We start from the raw sequence: 13,318 nt of genomic DNA, 5'->3' as shown, positions 1-13,318 counted from the left end.
CAAAATGCACATACATTCTTTTAATTATCCTTTCTTTTTTAAACAACAAAAAAATTTTAATCTGATCTCCAAGTCCTCATTTTAAGTTTTTTATATAGTACAGTAAAATTTTGGAAATATTTAAATTTTGATGTGGACCTATAGATTGGAAATGGCCATCATAGTAGAAAAGTCTCCCCCATTGTCTCCCAAAAGGCCTCTGGTCTTTTCAGATGATCATTCTATTTTAATAGTTTAAGTTCATGTAGGGATTCTTATATTCCCTGTGATAAGTGTCTTTTCTATTAGAGGTAAACAGTGATGTAGGCAATGAAAAATAAAGACTGGTTTTGAATGCAATCCCTGAGAGTATCAGATTTATTCTTCAGTTGTACTTTAGATTTGTATTAAGGAGATATTTTATGTTCTTCGGCTGTCATGAGTTGTGTAAGGGATGATAGAATGTGACCTTGGAGAAGCCTGGATAGGAAACTAACTGGATGATGGTTCCAATTCTTTGCAGTCTTCCCCTTCTAGTAATAAGATTGTAATTATACTTTCACTTCTCTTGTCTTGTAACTTTGCTGTGCCCTTCCACTTGAGCCTACCACTTGAGGTGGTAATTCCTCATTCCTTGACTCTGGACTTGGTTACTTGACTTGCCTTGGCCAATGGGATGCTAGTAGATAACAAACAGAGGCTGGAAATGTGTTCGTGCAATTGGGCTCGCTCTGTTGTGCCTTGGCCATCACTGTGAGAAGAGCATGACTTGGCTAGCTTGCCAGTCCTAAGAGGAGACTAAGAGGCTTGTGGAACAGAGCCAACCTTGATGACTGCAGGGTGAAACAGAGCTCCTCCAACCTAAACCAGTTGTCCCCAGTTAACCTGCAGATCCCAGAGAACTCATGATTGTTGTTTTAAGCCACTGAAGTTGGGGTGGTTTTTACACCTTATTTTTATGGCGTTAGCTGATGCAGCCTTGGATGGGGAAAGACTGCAGGTAATGTACTGACTCTACTAACACTGGTAACTAGGCATTTGTCATACTGCCAGAAAGAAGGACTAGAAGACCGTCACAAATCTGGCCATGCATTTTTTCTAGCTCTGAGATACGAGACTGAGTTATTAGAGATTAAAGACCAAAGTTATTTTTCCACCAATCGTAAAAAGAAGTAAAAAGAGAAAGTTGCCTCACAGGACTCAGGGTCATTGTCCAAAACAGTTTACGGCTATCTAAATGAGATGGTGCGAAGAGAAGGGAATGAGAGCAAGCCATTGTACTGAACCGTGGAGTTACCAAACTGTTGACATTTCTGAGGCACCTGAACCTTCAAACTTGCAGAATATGTAAACACTGGGCATGAACAGAGTGTTTCTGGTCCCAAGCCATCTTATTCTGCCCTGGTATTCTATGATTATGCTCTTTGATTTGGAGTTAGAACTTTGGAACCAGTCAAGGCTCTTTGACTGTCTCCACTAATGTTTGTACGATATACCTTTTGCCAGTGAGACAGTCTGTTCCACTACTTCTTCTTGTTGCTCAGTTGCTAACTCATGTCTGACTCTTTGTGACTCCATGGACTGTAGCCCACCTGGTTCCTCTGTCCATGGGATTTCCCAGGCAAGAATACTGGAGTGGGTTGCCATTTCCTTCTCCAGGAGATCTTCCTAGACCAGGGATCGAACCTGTGTCTCCTAGTTCTTATGAAACCCTGAGTGCATATATGTTTCACGGACAGACACATCCTATCTTCAGTACTATCAGGAGTTATGAGAGACTCAAAATATAATAAGCTGTCTTTTTCTTGGGGTATAATTAAGGAGTAATAGTATGACAGTTGAAATGATTACCATACAAAGATAACTTAGTTTTCAGTTGATAATGACATTTTTTTCTCCTTCTTATGAAATCTCCCCAAAGCAGTCAAGAAAAATTCCATCTTTGAAGAATTCAGGGAACATCTGTTCATGGAAACCACCATATGAAGACAGAAGGTGAATGGAGAAAAGACAGATGACATATCAGAGTAGAGAGATGTCACATTGCCCAGAGGGGAAGAAGTCTAAGAAGACAGTGGTCCCCTGATGAAGTCCTGACTGGCTCAGGGATAGGAGGGGACAGTAAGGAAGGCAGAAATGAGGTAGGGGATGGAGGAGGAGAGTTTAAGTCTGTATAGGGAGCCCTTAGGTGTATAAGAGGGCTTCCCAGATGGCACTAGTGGTAAAGAACCTTCCTGCCAATGCAAGAGCCACAGGAGATGTGGGTTCGATCCCTGGGTTGGGAAGATCCCCTGGAGGAGGTCATGGCAACCCACTCCAGTATTCTTGCCTAAAGAATCCTATGGACAGAGGAGCCTGGCGGGCTACAGCCCATAGGGTCACAAAGAGTTGGACATGACTGAACGACTTAACACACACACGTGTATAAGATTTCCACCCCCTACCTGGCAGATAGGTGACTCTTTCACCTGTATCCTTGTAGGAGATGATGGGATATTTTTCTGGAGAAATTGAGCCAGGGAGGTTCTAGATGTGGGGACACCGGAGGGCAGGAATGAGGTACCTCATGGGAATTGGTAAGATGAAGTGAAAGACTACACAGTAAGCAGTGAGCTTCCCCAGCTTTTCCCTGCTTCCAGCCTGAGAAAGCTCGCAGCCAGCTCACACACGTCCGACAGGAAACTGGAGGATCCTTCTCTGGAGAATGCAAACCACCCATAGAGAAGGCCCACAGACAGTGACATTTGGGGATCCTCAGTGAAAACCCTCAGTGGGCATCAGACTGCCTTGCAGTGGAGCCAAGCAATCTGTGTCTGTCGTCAGTGCTATCGTGTCTTATTGCTTCATGCAAATGCACACAAAGGATGATCAGATATTTGAGGACCGTCTCCAGCATGAAAGAAAGAAAGAAAGCAAAACAAATAATACAAGTTGAAAAATGAACTCAGAGGAAATAGGATACAGCCACAGAAAATAACTTTAAAGAATGCTATTTTCATGTCCTTAGAGAGATGAGAGGAGAAGTTTTATCTGTAACAGATTAAAGCAACATCAGAGTCAGTTCCCCAGAACTGCCTAGGGCTGGAGAGAGTGAATGGTTGTGTATTTTTCTTCATCCAGGTTCAGGTGCCTGAGTGCAGGCACAAAGCAGGCAGATAGTTGAACTTAATGTTATGTTTTTGCCACATGAGTTTGACCAAGGTGAAGAGAGGCATAGGAACTGAACATGTACGCAGGGAGTAATTAGAATGATTGACTTCAGAATTTATGATGAATATTAGTCCTTCTGGTACCCTAACCTCCACAGTCCTTCAACCCCATTGGAGTCTCTAATCTATTGATATGTTCGCCTTTTCACAGTCTTTCCTTTACCTCTGTGGTGTCCTTACTTCACTCTATGCATGCATGCGTGCGTGCTAAGATGCCTCAAAGTGACTTAGCATGCACTCACCCACGCATAGAGTGAAGGGGGGACAGTTTAGAGGTAAAGACTGTGAAAAGGTGAACGTATCAATAGATTAGAACATAATAGATTAGAGATTCCAATGGGGTTGAAGGACTATGGGGGTTAGGGTACCAGAAGGACTAATCTGAAAGGTGAGAGCCGCTGTCAAGACAGTGGAAAGTGTAACATCCATCAGAATCCTACTCATCCTTCTAAGTTCCGCTTAAATACTGTCTCTTTCCTGAAGTCCTTGACATTCCAAGGATTCCACCTCTCAATCTGCCTGGTTCCTAGAGGACTTTTCTGCTACATTGGTGACCCTTGATACGTTTTGCCATGGCCACGTATTTATCTTTCCCTAACCCAAGTAAAGTGTAGGTTCCTCTGAGGGAGAAGCTGTAATTACCATTCTTTGTGTCTCTGTTGCATTCCAAGGGCAGACTCTCGAACTCAATACAGCACTGCAGACTTAACTAAGGTGAGAAGCAAGAAAGACTGGTACTGTTTCAGGTTCAGTTCCCTGGGAGGTGTGTTCTGATGTGGAGGTTAGCATTTCCGTCACTTAGTAGGGAGTGGCCTTACCATCACACCTGTGGCAGGGAGGGGAAAGAAATGGGAGTAGGCAGAGGGAGAAGCCGGGCTGCCATGCAGGTTCAGCAACAGCCTCAGCCAAACCTTGGGGAGCTCTGGAGGTAGCATGGCCCTTTAGAGGGCTCCCATGCCTGCTTAGGCCAGTCATTGCATGTAGGAACCTCCATGGCTGAGCCAGTCCTTAAGGGGACCAACCACCGAAGGCCTTCTGCTGACTCCTCCGCTGGCAACAGGGACAACACCTCCTTCTGAAAGGGACCCGGGTGCTGTGTCACAGTGTGCACCATTGTAGTTCCAGAGTTCTCTAAAGAGTAAGAAAAAAAAATGTAAGACTTCTGTTTTCAGAAGGAGTGGAGATGGTGAGATCTATAAGGGTGAAGACTGTAGGATCTCCGATGATTTTCAGAGAGGAAATGGTGCAAAATAAATTCTGACATATCTTCACTTGTTCTGGCTTCTTCCTTTGCTTCATGGCACATCATTTTGTCCAGTTAATAGGAAAGCATGCTATTTTTTAAATTCTGAGAATATTTTCTCTCTTTTTCTGTTTTGTTAAAATTCAGAATATCTCAGACTCAAGGCCAGATCTTTCACTCCAGCTGATTTTCTTTGATGGAGAAGAGGCTTTTCATCTCTGGTCTCCTCAGGATTCTCTGTATGGGTCTCGCCACTTAGCTTCCAAGATGGCGTCGACACCACACCCACCTGGAGCGAGGGACACCAACCAACTGCATGGCATGGTGAGTCCAGGTGCTCTTCATGATGCTGCAACTGCAGACTCTGCTTCCAAGGAGGTCAAAGCTATAGCCAGTTAAAGACCTAAAAATGCCACGGCGTTCTTGGAGCAGAGTGTTTATAATAGAGCATTATTTGGCAGGCACTGGGTTTTTGAGGAATCCCAGAGCTAAAAAGAATGATTCTGGGTTAGAAGTTATGTTTGACTGAGCTTAACTAAAATGATGTAAAAAATCAGAATAAGGAAGCATCAGATTCAGTTTGGTCCCATGGGAGCACATTCCCCCAGTAAGTTTAGAGGTGAAGAGAGCAAGTCCCATCTCTGAGGCCTCTGTCAAGCCAGAGGAGACTGAGGTCTTGGGAAATGGGGTATGAGTGGAACATAGTATAGGGATGGGAGTGAAGAATTTCCTTGGTGGCTTCAAAACATTATAGTGACTTCCAGTGAGTATAGGAAATTTTGATGTGGCGTTTTTGACATGAGGGTAGTGACATTTCAGTGCTTCCTTAAAATTTTGGTCTTATTACCAAGTAGTGGGTGCAACTTATGGCCCCCCTTCATCCCTCATTCTGGCCCCACAACCCATGCCTGGTCCCTTATTCCATCTTTGGATTTCCTTCCTATTCTGACTCTCTTCCCATATTTGACATTCACTGACACCTGCATGGAACCCATGAGACTTCAATCTTCCTGTGGCTCCACCCATCCCTGACTCTCATCCTATCTGTGAACTGGTAACCTGTTTCTAACACCCTCCATTCATCTGTGTCCTTTGTCCTATCACTGACCTTCGCCCTGTGAGTCCAGATGGCCACATGCAGTGTCCTGTAAGACTCCAACACATCTCGTGTTGGCTTTCTCTCTATCCCGTTGCCCACTGGCAGCTCACAAGGGGTCATGCGTACATGCTCAGTCACTCAGTCATGTCTGACTCTTTGTGAGCCCAGGGACTATAGCCCACCAGGCTCCTCTGTCCATGGGATTTTCCAGGCAAGAATACTGGAGTGGTTTGCCATTTCTTTCTCCGGGGGATCTACCCGACCCAGGGATCAACCCTGCATTTCCTGCATTGTGGGTAACTTCTTTACCACTGAGCCATCCGGGGAAGCCCCATACGGTGTCAAGAGAACATAATTGACACCTCATTTAATCACTTTTGCTCAAGTGGTTAAAAGGGTTCAAAGGAGGAGAAGAGGCCTGACTGATCAGCAGGAGGAACAAAGTTATTTGTTTACGAGTCCAAATATATGAATTCATAGTGATAGTTAAGACCATTTTTCCTCCAGAACAAATTCCTAGGAGCTTATCCAACCTGGTGAATATACTCCTATTTCAAACAAGATATTTTTTTCCCGATAAATATATTTAATCATCATTCATGAGTTAATAGATACTATGTCTTAGAGTCATAGACTCTGAAAATATCTATTATATATCAGGATCAATGCTAGATATTACTCATACCTTACCTCACTTAAATAAATCAGGCATTCTTAATGTAGGGGGTAGTCTCCAGGGAGTCCTCAAGCCTGCTAAAGTTTTATGGCTCAAAGAAGAATCACTTGGCTTATTACAGAGGCTTTTAGCCAGAAAGGACCTTTAGAGATCAGCAAGCTAGAGCTTCTAGTTTGACAGAAAAGGAAATGGATATTCAGAGACTAAGCTTACAGAACTCCTAGTCAAGGAAACTCTCTTAGGTGCTGCTTTAAGGAATAAATAGTTCCTATGCAAGTGTTCTCTTTGGCAGTCGTGTTATTACAGGCTAAGGATAAAATGACTGATTAGAATGGAGTAGAAGACAAGACAGGCTTTTAAGCCCATCTGAAAATAAAGCAAATGTATCCTTTTTTTCTATGAAATATTTATCCACGTGTCCTCCTTCTAATTTAGCCTTAGTGATATTGTTCTGGAGTTACAGACATGAAGAATCTACATTTTGCTATTTCTCCACATTGTATAAGCAAGATTTAAAAATCTCCCTCAGATGATTCCTTTACAATGTTATTAAACCTTTTGTTGATTTATACAGCTCCTCATTTCATTCTCAGTTATTAAAATGCAGTTAGTCTTGACTGATTTTTTTCTATTTTTGAGTATGAAATGTGTTTTGGCAACAGTGATTATATAATATTTTTTCTCCCTTAGGATTTATTGGTCTTACTGGATTTAATTGGAGCTCCATTCCCAACATTTCCCAACTTTTTCCCAAACACTGCCAGATGGTTTGGTAGACTTGAAGCAATTGGTAAGCAGCGCTCTTATTATGGTGGCTCAGATGGTAAAGAATCTGCCTGCAATGCGGGAGACCTGGGTTCCATCCCTGGGGGTTGGGAAGAATGGAGAATGGAATGGCCACTGACTCCAGTATTCTTGCCTGGAGAATTCCATGGACAGAGAAGCCTGGTGGGCTACAGTCCATGGGGTTGCAAAGTGTTGGACATGACTGAAAGGCTAACACTTTCACTTTTTCACTCTTAGAGAATCAAACCTGGTTTCTTCTCACTGATAAACACTGCATTCTAAAATTCAGAATTTGTGACTTAAGGGTGTGATCAGAGTACACAATATACTTTACTGGCTTTTATCTTGCTTTATTAATTAATTATTCCTATTCATCTGTTTTTATTTTCCTGCATGAAACTGCATTTTGAAATGGAAACATAAAATACTACATTTCATATATTCATATCCTTAGAAATAGCTTCGAGATATTTTCTCAGAGTCCTGTTTGTAACAAATGGAATGCATTTTTAGGGAAAACTCAGCAAAGCACACTGGATAATGATGAATGTTATGTCCTTATAATGATACCAAAAGATATCCTTTAATGTTTCTTTTTTTCTTCTGTTGTCTTTGTCATCTTCTATTTGCTGCCTTATGTAGTTGTGATATTCTTTTAAATTTAGTACCATCTTTGTCTATTTTCTAAAGCAATAAGTAAAGGGGATGCAAGAGAAAGCCAAAATCCTTCAAGAGTCACTTAAGAGAAGGTTTGCTGCTGCTGCTAAGTCGCTTCAGTCATATCCAACTCTGCGACCCCATAGACGGCAGCCCACCAGGCTCCCCCGTCCCTGGGATTCTCCAGGCAAGAACACTGGAGTGGGTTGCCATTTCCTTCTCCAGTGCATGAAAGTGAAAAGTGAAAGTGAAGTCGTTCAGTCGTGCCTAACTCAGCGACCCCATGGACTGCAGCCTACCAGGCTCCTCCGTCCATGGGATTTTCCAGGCAAGAGTACTGGAGTGGGGTGCCATCGCCTTCTCTGAAAAGAAGGTTTAGTGACAACTAAATGAGAGTAGATTAGGCCAGATGAGGTTAGGCCAGGTTAGCCAAGGAAACAAAGTTATCTGTGGCTCAGGAGAGAGGCTGGGGGCTTGGAGAAGAAGAATAACTTCTTTCTCTTGTATCTCTACTCCATATACTCCTCCCTCTCCACACACACACACACACACACACACACACACACACACACACACACACGAACAAAACAAACGATGAAAGATTGGCCTTAGGGAGGGATGAACATGAGATAGATGTTTATTATAGAATTCAAGCCCTGCGCAAAAACATCAGACTAAGAATTCTTTTCTAGCCACACAGACTTCTTGCAGTGGGGTAGGATAGTACTTCCTTCTCAGCAGTGGGGGAAAATGCTGCCATCTCAACTCATACTTTTGCCACAATGTGCCTATATCCAGATCTAGAATATTGTGAAAGAAATGTTTACCTGAACCTCAGATGCTTATCTTTGACAAATTTCAATTTCTAATTTGAAAGACTTGCTATTCTGGTATTAATATAAGCTTTTTGGGACACTTCCTTACAGCATGTTTTCCTTACTCTGAGTAGCCTCAAGAAATTGGGTTTGGCCTTCTGTCATGGGTTTTGTTCCCTTATCTCATTTCTTCCACCAGAATGAATTTATATCAGTAACTCACATGTTAATATAATTTTAACCCATTGTGTAACCCACTGAGTGGTATTTATATTCAAACCGTATCTCTAATTGTATAAGGAAAAGTTGTATATGAGATAAGGAATTATAATTATGAATAAACAGATGGGAATATTGTGGTAGTAAGGGCTTTTTTGATGTTCCTAAAATCATATTACATACGAATGCTTACCCTTTGGTCTAATTTTACCCTTTAAATTTAGCAATGAATATAACCAATCCTGCAAAATTTCATTTGGTTGTCCTAAACTCTTCTAGTGATCTCTTTTCATCTTATAACATAGGCTCACGTTATACGTAACTCATGTAACACATGAGTTCTATGTTACACTATGACAGGAGTGATGGAATGTAGGTCAATGGTTCTCAAATTTTAGTGTGCATTAGAATCACCTGGAAGGCTTGTTACACCACAGATTGCTGGACTGCACCCCCAGAATTTCTAATTCAGTCGGTCAGAGGTAGGACCAGATAATCTGCATTGCTAACAAGTTCCCAGGTGGTGCTGATGCAACTGATTATAGACCACACTTTGAGAACCACTGACGCAAGTCATAGTAAGCATCGCTTTTGCAAAGAGAGGTCACTCAGTATAGTACTTCATACCTGTTCTGTCTAAGTTCCCTTTCAAGCCCAGCATCTTTTGAAACACTCTTTGTTCCGGGGTGAAAATCTGTAAGTATCTACACCTGTGTTTTCCCCCTCTGCTTCCCTCTAGTTTTCTCATTCTCCGTCTCTCCACTGTTCTATTGAGTTTCTGACTCTCAGGAGTCAGAAAGCTAAAGTCAGAGGTGACTCCTCCCTCAGAGATAATCCAAAATGTCCACACCCCAAGTTCAGCTTAGAGGTTTTTTTTTTGTCATGGGTGCACTACTCACAGTGTTTTAAAACCAAGTGCCAAGATTTGAAACTCTTTTTGCGTTCTGTCGATTAGTTAAAAATACGTGTTCATCTGCTGTCTAATTATCATCTGCAGAACATGGACTCCGTGAATTAGGTTTACTCAAGGATCACTCTTCGGAGAGGTGGTATTTCCGGAATTATGGTTATGGAGGTGTGATTCAGGATGACCATATTCCATTTTTAAGAAGAGGTAATGTGTGTATGTGTAAATATGTATGCACATGTGTGGTTTTTGCCTATCATATTCGGTGTATTTTATGTGCATTTACAACAATCTAGAAGTGTGAAGAACCATTAAATTTAATTGCTGATAAATTAAATCATTCACCAATCATCTCATGGCTTTTATTTGTTCATGAAAGTCATTGTAAGTCCCTGAAGAGACCTTTTAATTTTTTCCTACATGTAGAATATTTATCAAGGCTCGTATGCCTCTGACATCCCGCTTTCCCTTTCACAGACCTAGATTGTATTCTTATACTTTGTGTAACTATGTTTTCCTGCTAATAAGGAAGCAAAGGGCCCTCTTAGTGGCTCAGATGGTAAAGAATCTGCCTGCGATGCAGGAGACTCAGGTATGATCCCTGGGTTGGGAAGATACCCTGGAGAAGGAAATGGCAACCCACTCCAGTATTCTTGCCTGGAGAACTCCATGGACAGAGGAGCCTGATGGGCTACATAGAGTTGCAAAGAGTCGGACAAGACTGAGTGATTAACACTTTCACTTTCATTTCATCCTTTCCATCAGTGTTGGAAGTCTAAATTAACTCAACGATTCTTACAGTAGCCATCCAATTCATCTCCTTCTTTTGGTCTTACCTCCTTATTCTTTATGTATGAGCAAATGTTATCTTTAAAAATTGTCAATCAAATTATGTTATTTCCCTACCTTAAAGCTCTGTTGGCTTGCCATCATGGAGAGTAAGCCCCAAAGTCTTCATCATGACCTACAAGGGCTTCCATTTTCTGATTCCTTTCTTCCTCTCCAGCATCACCTCCTACCTCTCTAATTATTGCTCTGACCCAGTCACACTGCTGTTCCACAAGCAGGCCAAGCACACTCCTGCCACAGGACCTTTGGGCTTGCTAATACTGCTGCCTGGTCACCCCCAGGTCTTCACACAGCTTAGTTTCTCCTTTGTTGCATCTGTGTAAATGTTAGCTTCTCAAAGAGGACTTCTTTGATTTTATTTTTTTTAACTGTAATTTATATGTATTTTTGGTCTTCATTGCTGCCTTCAGGCTTTCTCTAGTTGTGGAGAGCAGGGACTGTTCTCTAGTTGCAGTGCATGGGCTCCTCAGTGCGGTGGCTTCTTTTGTGGCAGAACACAGGCTCTGGGGCCCGTGGGCTTCCGTAGCTGCAGTGCACAGGCTTGGTTGCCCCACAGAGCATGGAATCTTCCTGTACCAGGGATTGATCCCCTTCCTTGGCAGGCGGATTCTTAACCATTGGACCACTAGGGAAATCCAGGGCCATCCTGATTTTAAATTCCTTTTTCTTGGCCCTGCTCTCTGCCCCTCATTCTCTATTCCCTTATCTTGTTTTACTATTCTTTATAAACCTTATCATTTTCAAAAATTATTTTTTGTATTTGTTTATTTGTTTCTTTCTCTAGTAGAATGTAAGTTCTATATGAACAGGGCTTTGCCTTTTCACTGATGAACCCTCAATTTCTAGAATAGGGGCTGGCACATAGTAAGTGCTTTATTATTATTTACTGAATTTATTAATATTTGTTTAATGAATGAATGACTTTGGAGTATCAGGGTAAGATATAGGGACGTACAGAAGTTATTAGCTGAGTTATTAGCTGTGTTTATATAGTACAGAGCTCCCACTTAGACTTCTCTGAAAAATTATACTTTCTAGCTTACTCATGGGAAATATGTACTTAATTACAAGTCATTTCTTTGTGTTAGGTGTTCCAGTTTTGCATCTGATATCATCTCCTTTCCCTGAAGTCTGGCACACCATGGATGACAATGAAGAAAATTTGGATAGAACAACCATTGACAATCTAAACAAAATTCTACAAGTATTTGTGTTAGAATATCTTCATTTGTAATATTCTGGTTTAGTTTACTGGTGAACTAAATATTCTGGTGATTGCATCTAGTATCATATTCAAAAGTCAAGGAATCCTTTAAAATAATCTGACTCTAGACAATGCTGTGTGGAAACTTCTATCCTATAGATTCTTTCTGTAGGTATCTTTGAATATCCTAGATTTATGTCATGTCCAAATTGCTCATTAATTTTCATCTAGTGATAAAGGCAAATGTAAGAAAAACTGAAGATACATATCTCTAAAAAAACTCCTTTAGATAAGAAGCTATGAAGCTAAATCAGATGCATATAGTTAGTATCATGGTCTTCTAAAATAATATTTAATATGATGGTCAGGTGCAATGTATAGCCTTAGTTTTATGATTTTCTTATACTTGCAAATCTATTGCATATAAAACAAAACAGAGATGCATTTTGAGGACTCAATCTCTTTGAGAAATCTTTGTATGATTTATTTTATGGAAATTAAATCAAAATTAAATGCTATGTTGTAAATGTCTTTCTTTATATATAAATGAAAAAAATCATATGATTTGAAGTATAGCTCAGTTTTATTGTTTACAAATTTTGCATTTTTATTGTAAAATAATATAGTCAGGACAAAAAAACGTAGAAAATAGAGAAAGTAAAAAAGCCATAATTTCATTATATTAACCAAATCATCACTCATTCTAATTTTTCCTCATATATTTTCAATGAAGTTTATATGTGTTTATAATCAAACTCTATCTTCAATTTTTTGGCTTTCTGTCTGTTAAATTATATAATTACCAGACATTTATTTGTTGTTTTGATCTTGGGTTATGATGAAGACAGAGATTGTTGAGTGTGTCCTCCAGAGTCAATATGAAGGTAACACAGAGAAAGCACAGCAATTATGATCATTTCTGTGTATTGTTGTATAAATTATATGATATTCACATTTGTTTAATTACTTATAGCTAATTTCTTATAGGAGATTCATGGAAGCAAAATTGTTTGGGCTGGAAACATGTTAAGAATTCATAGATTTTTCTTTAGCTATAGGAAACAGTTATCTAGAAATACAGACTTGATCACAGTTAAACAATGATGCGATTCATCCTGCCATATACTAATAGATGAAGTTAATTGGGGGGTTGCTGTTTTTCATGTGTTCTCTGTTCTGTGCAGACATTTAATAAACCTCACTGAGTTAGTGTGCTGGGACTGGATAGGGTGTGAGACAAACTGAGTGGGAAATCAATAGCAACCTCAAGTTCAATAGCAAAGACAGTCATTGGAAAAGGAATTTACTTATGAAAACATACTTTCCAGGTCAAAACAGGGGCTAAAATATAATTTATGTATATGACTTTATATAATTTTATACAAGAATAGCCAGAATTATATACAACTATGTCTATGTCTGCAATTTCATGATGGTGAATTTTATTTCATTTTAAACAATTTTTTTTACAAGTATTCACTTATTCTTAAATTTTGGCCCTGTCATGCAGCATGTGGTATCTTAGTTTCCTGACCAAGGATCTAACCTGTACCCCCTGGATTGAAAGATGCAGTCTTGACTACTGGACCCTGGTGAATTTTACAGAACTGGATTTTTACAGACTTTATTTTACACAAATCTGCTTCTAAAATTCTATAAAGGGAAGCCGTGCATT

The 13,318-nt window shown here is 40.4% G+C and overlaps 1 protein-coding gene across 2 annotated transcripts in view; it reads left to right on the top strand.

The window, feature by feature from the left end:
- QPCT (glutaminyl-peptide cyclotransferase) overlaps positions 1-12,161 on the top strand; it is a 29,880-nt gene extending 17,719 nt beyond the window's left edge. For both annotated transcript variants that reach the window (XM_086327424.1, XM_086327423.1), the window contains 4 exons: positions 4,579-4,755; positions 6,897-6,996; positions 9,681-9,797; positions 11,528-12,161. In XM_086327424.1, the coding sequence (XP_086183550.1) occupies positions 4,579-4,755; positions 6,897-6,996; positions 9,681-9,797; positions 11,528-11,673 (540 nt within the window). In that variant the 3' untranslated portion in view covers positions 11,674-12,161. The remainder of the gene's footprint in view (positions 1-4,578; positions 4,756-6,896; positions 6,997-9,680; positions 9,798-11,527) is intronic.
- Positions 12,162-13,318: the final 1,157 nt, after the last annotated feature.

Source organism: Bos grunniens, chromosome 11 (genome assembly GCF_055505025.1).
Source record: "Bos grunniens cultivar Pamir isolate PY7600 chromosome 11, Bosgru_T2T1.0, whole genome shotgun sequence".
In the NCBI taxonomy this organism is placed as follows: Eukaryota; Metazoa; Chordata; class Mammalia; order Artiodactyla; family Bovidae; genus Bos; species Bos grunniens.
The sequence above is the reverse complement of the archived record's forward strand: the minus strand, read 5'-3'. Positions and strand labels throughout refer to the sequence as shown.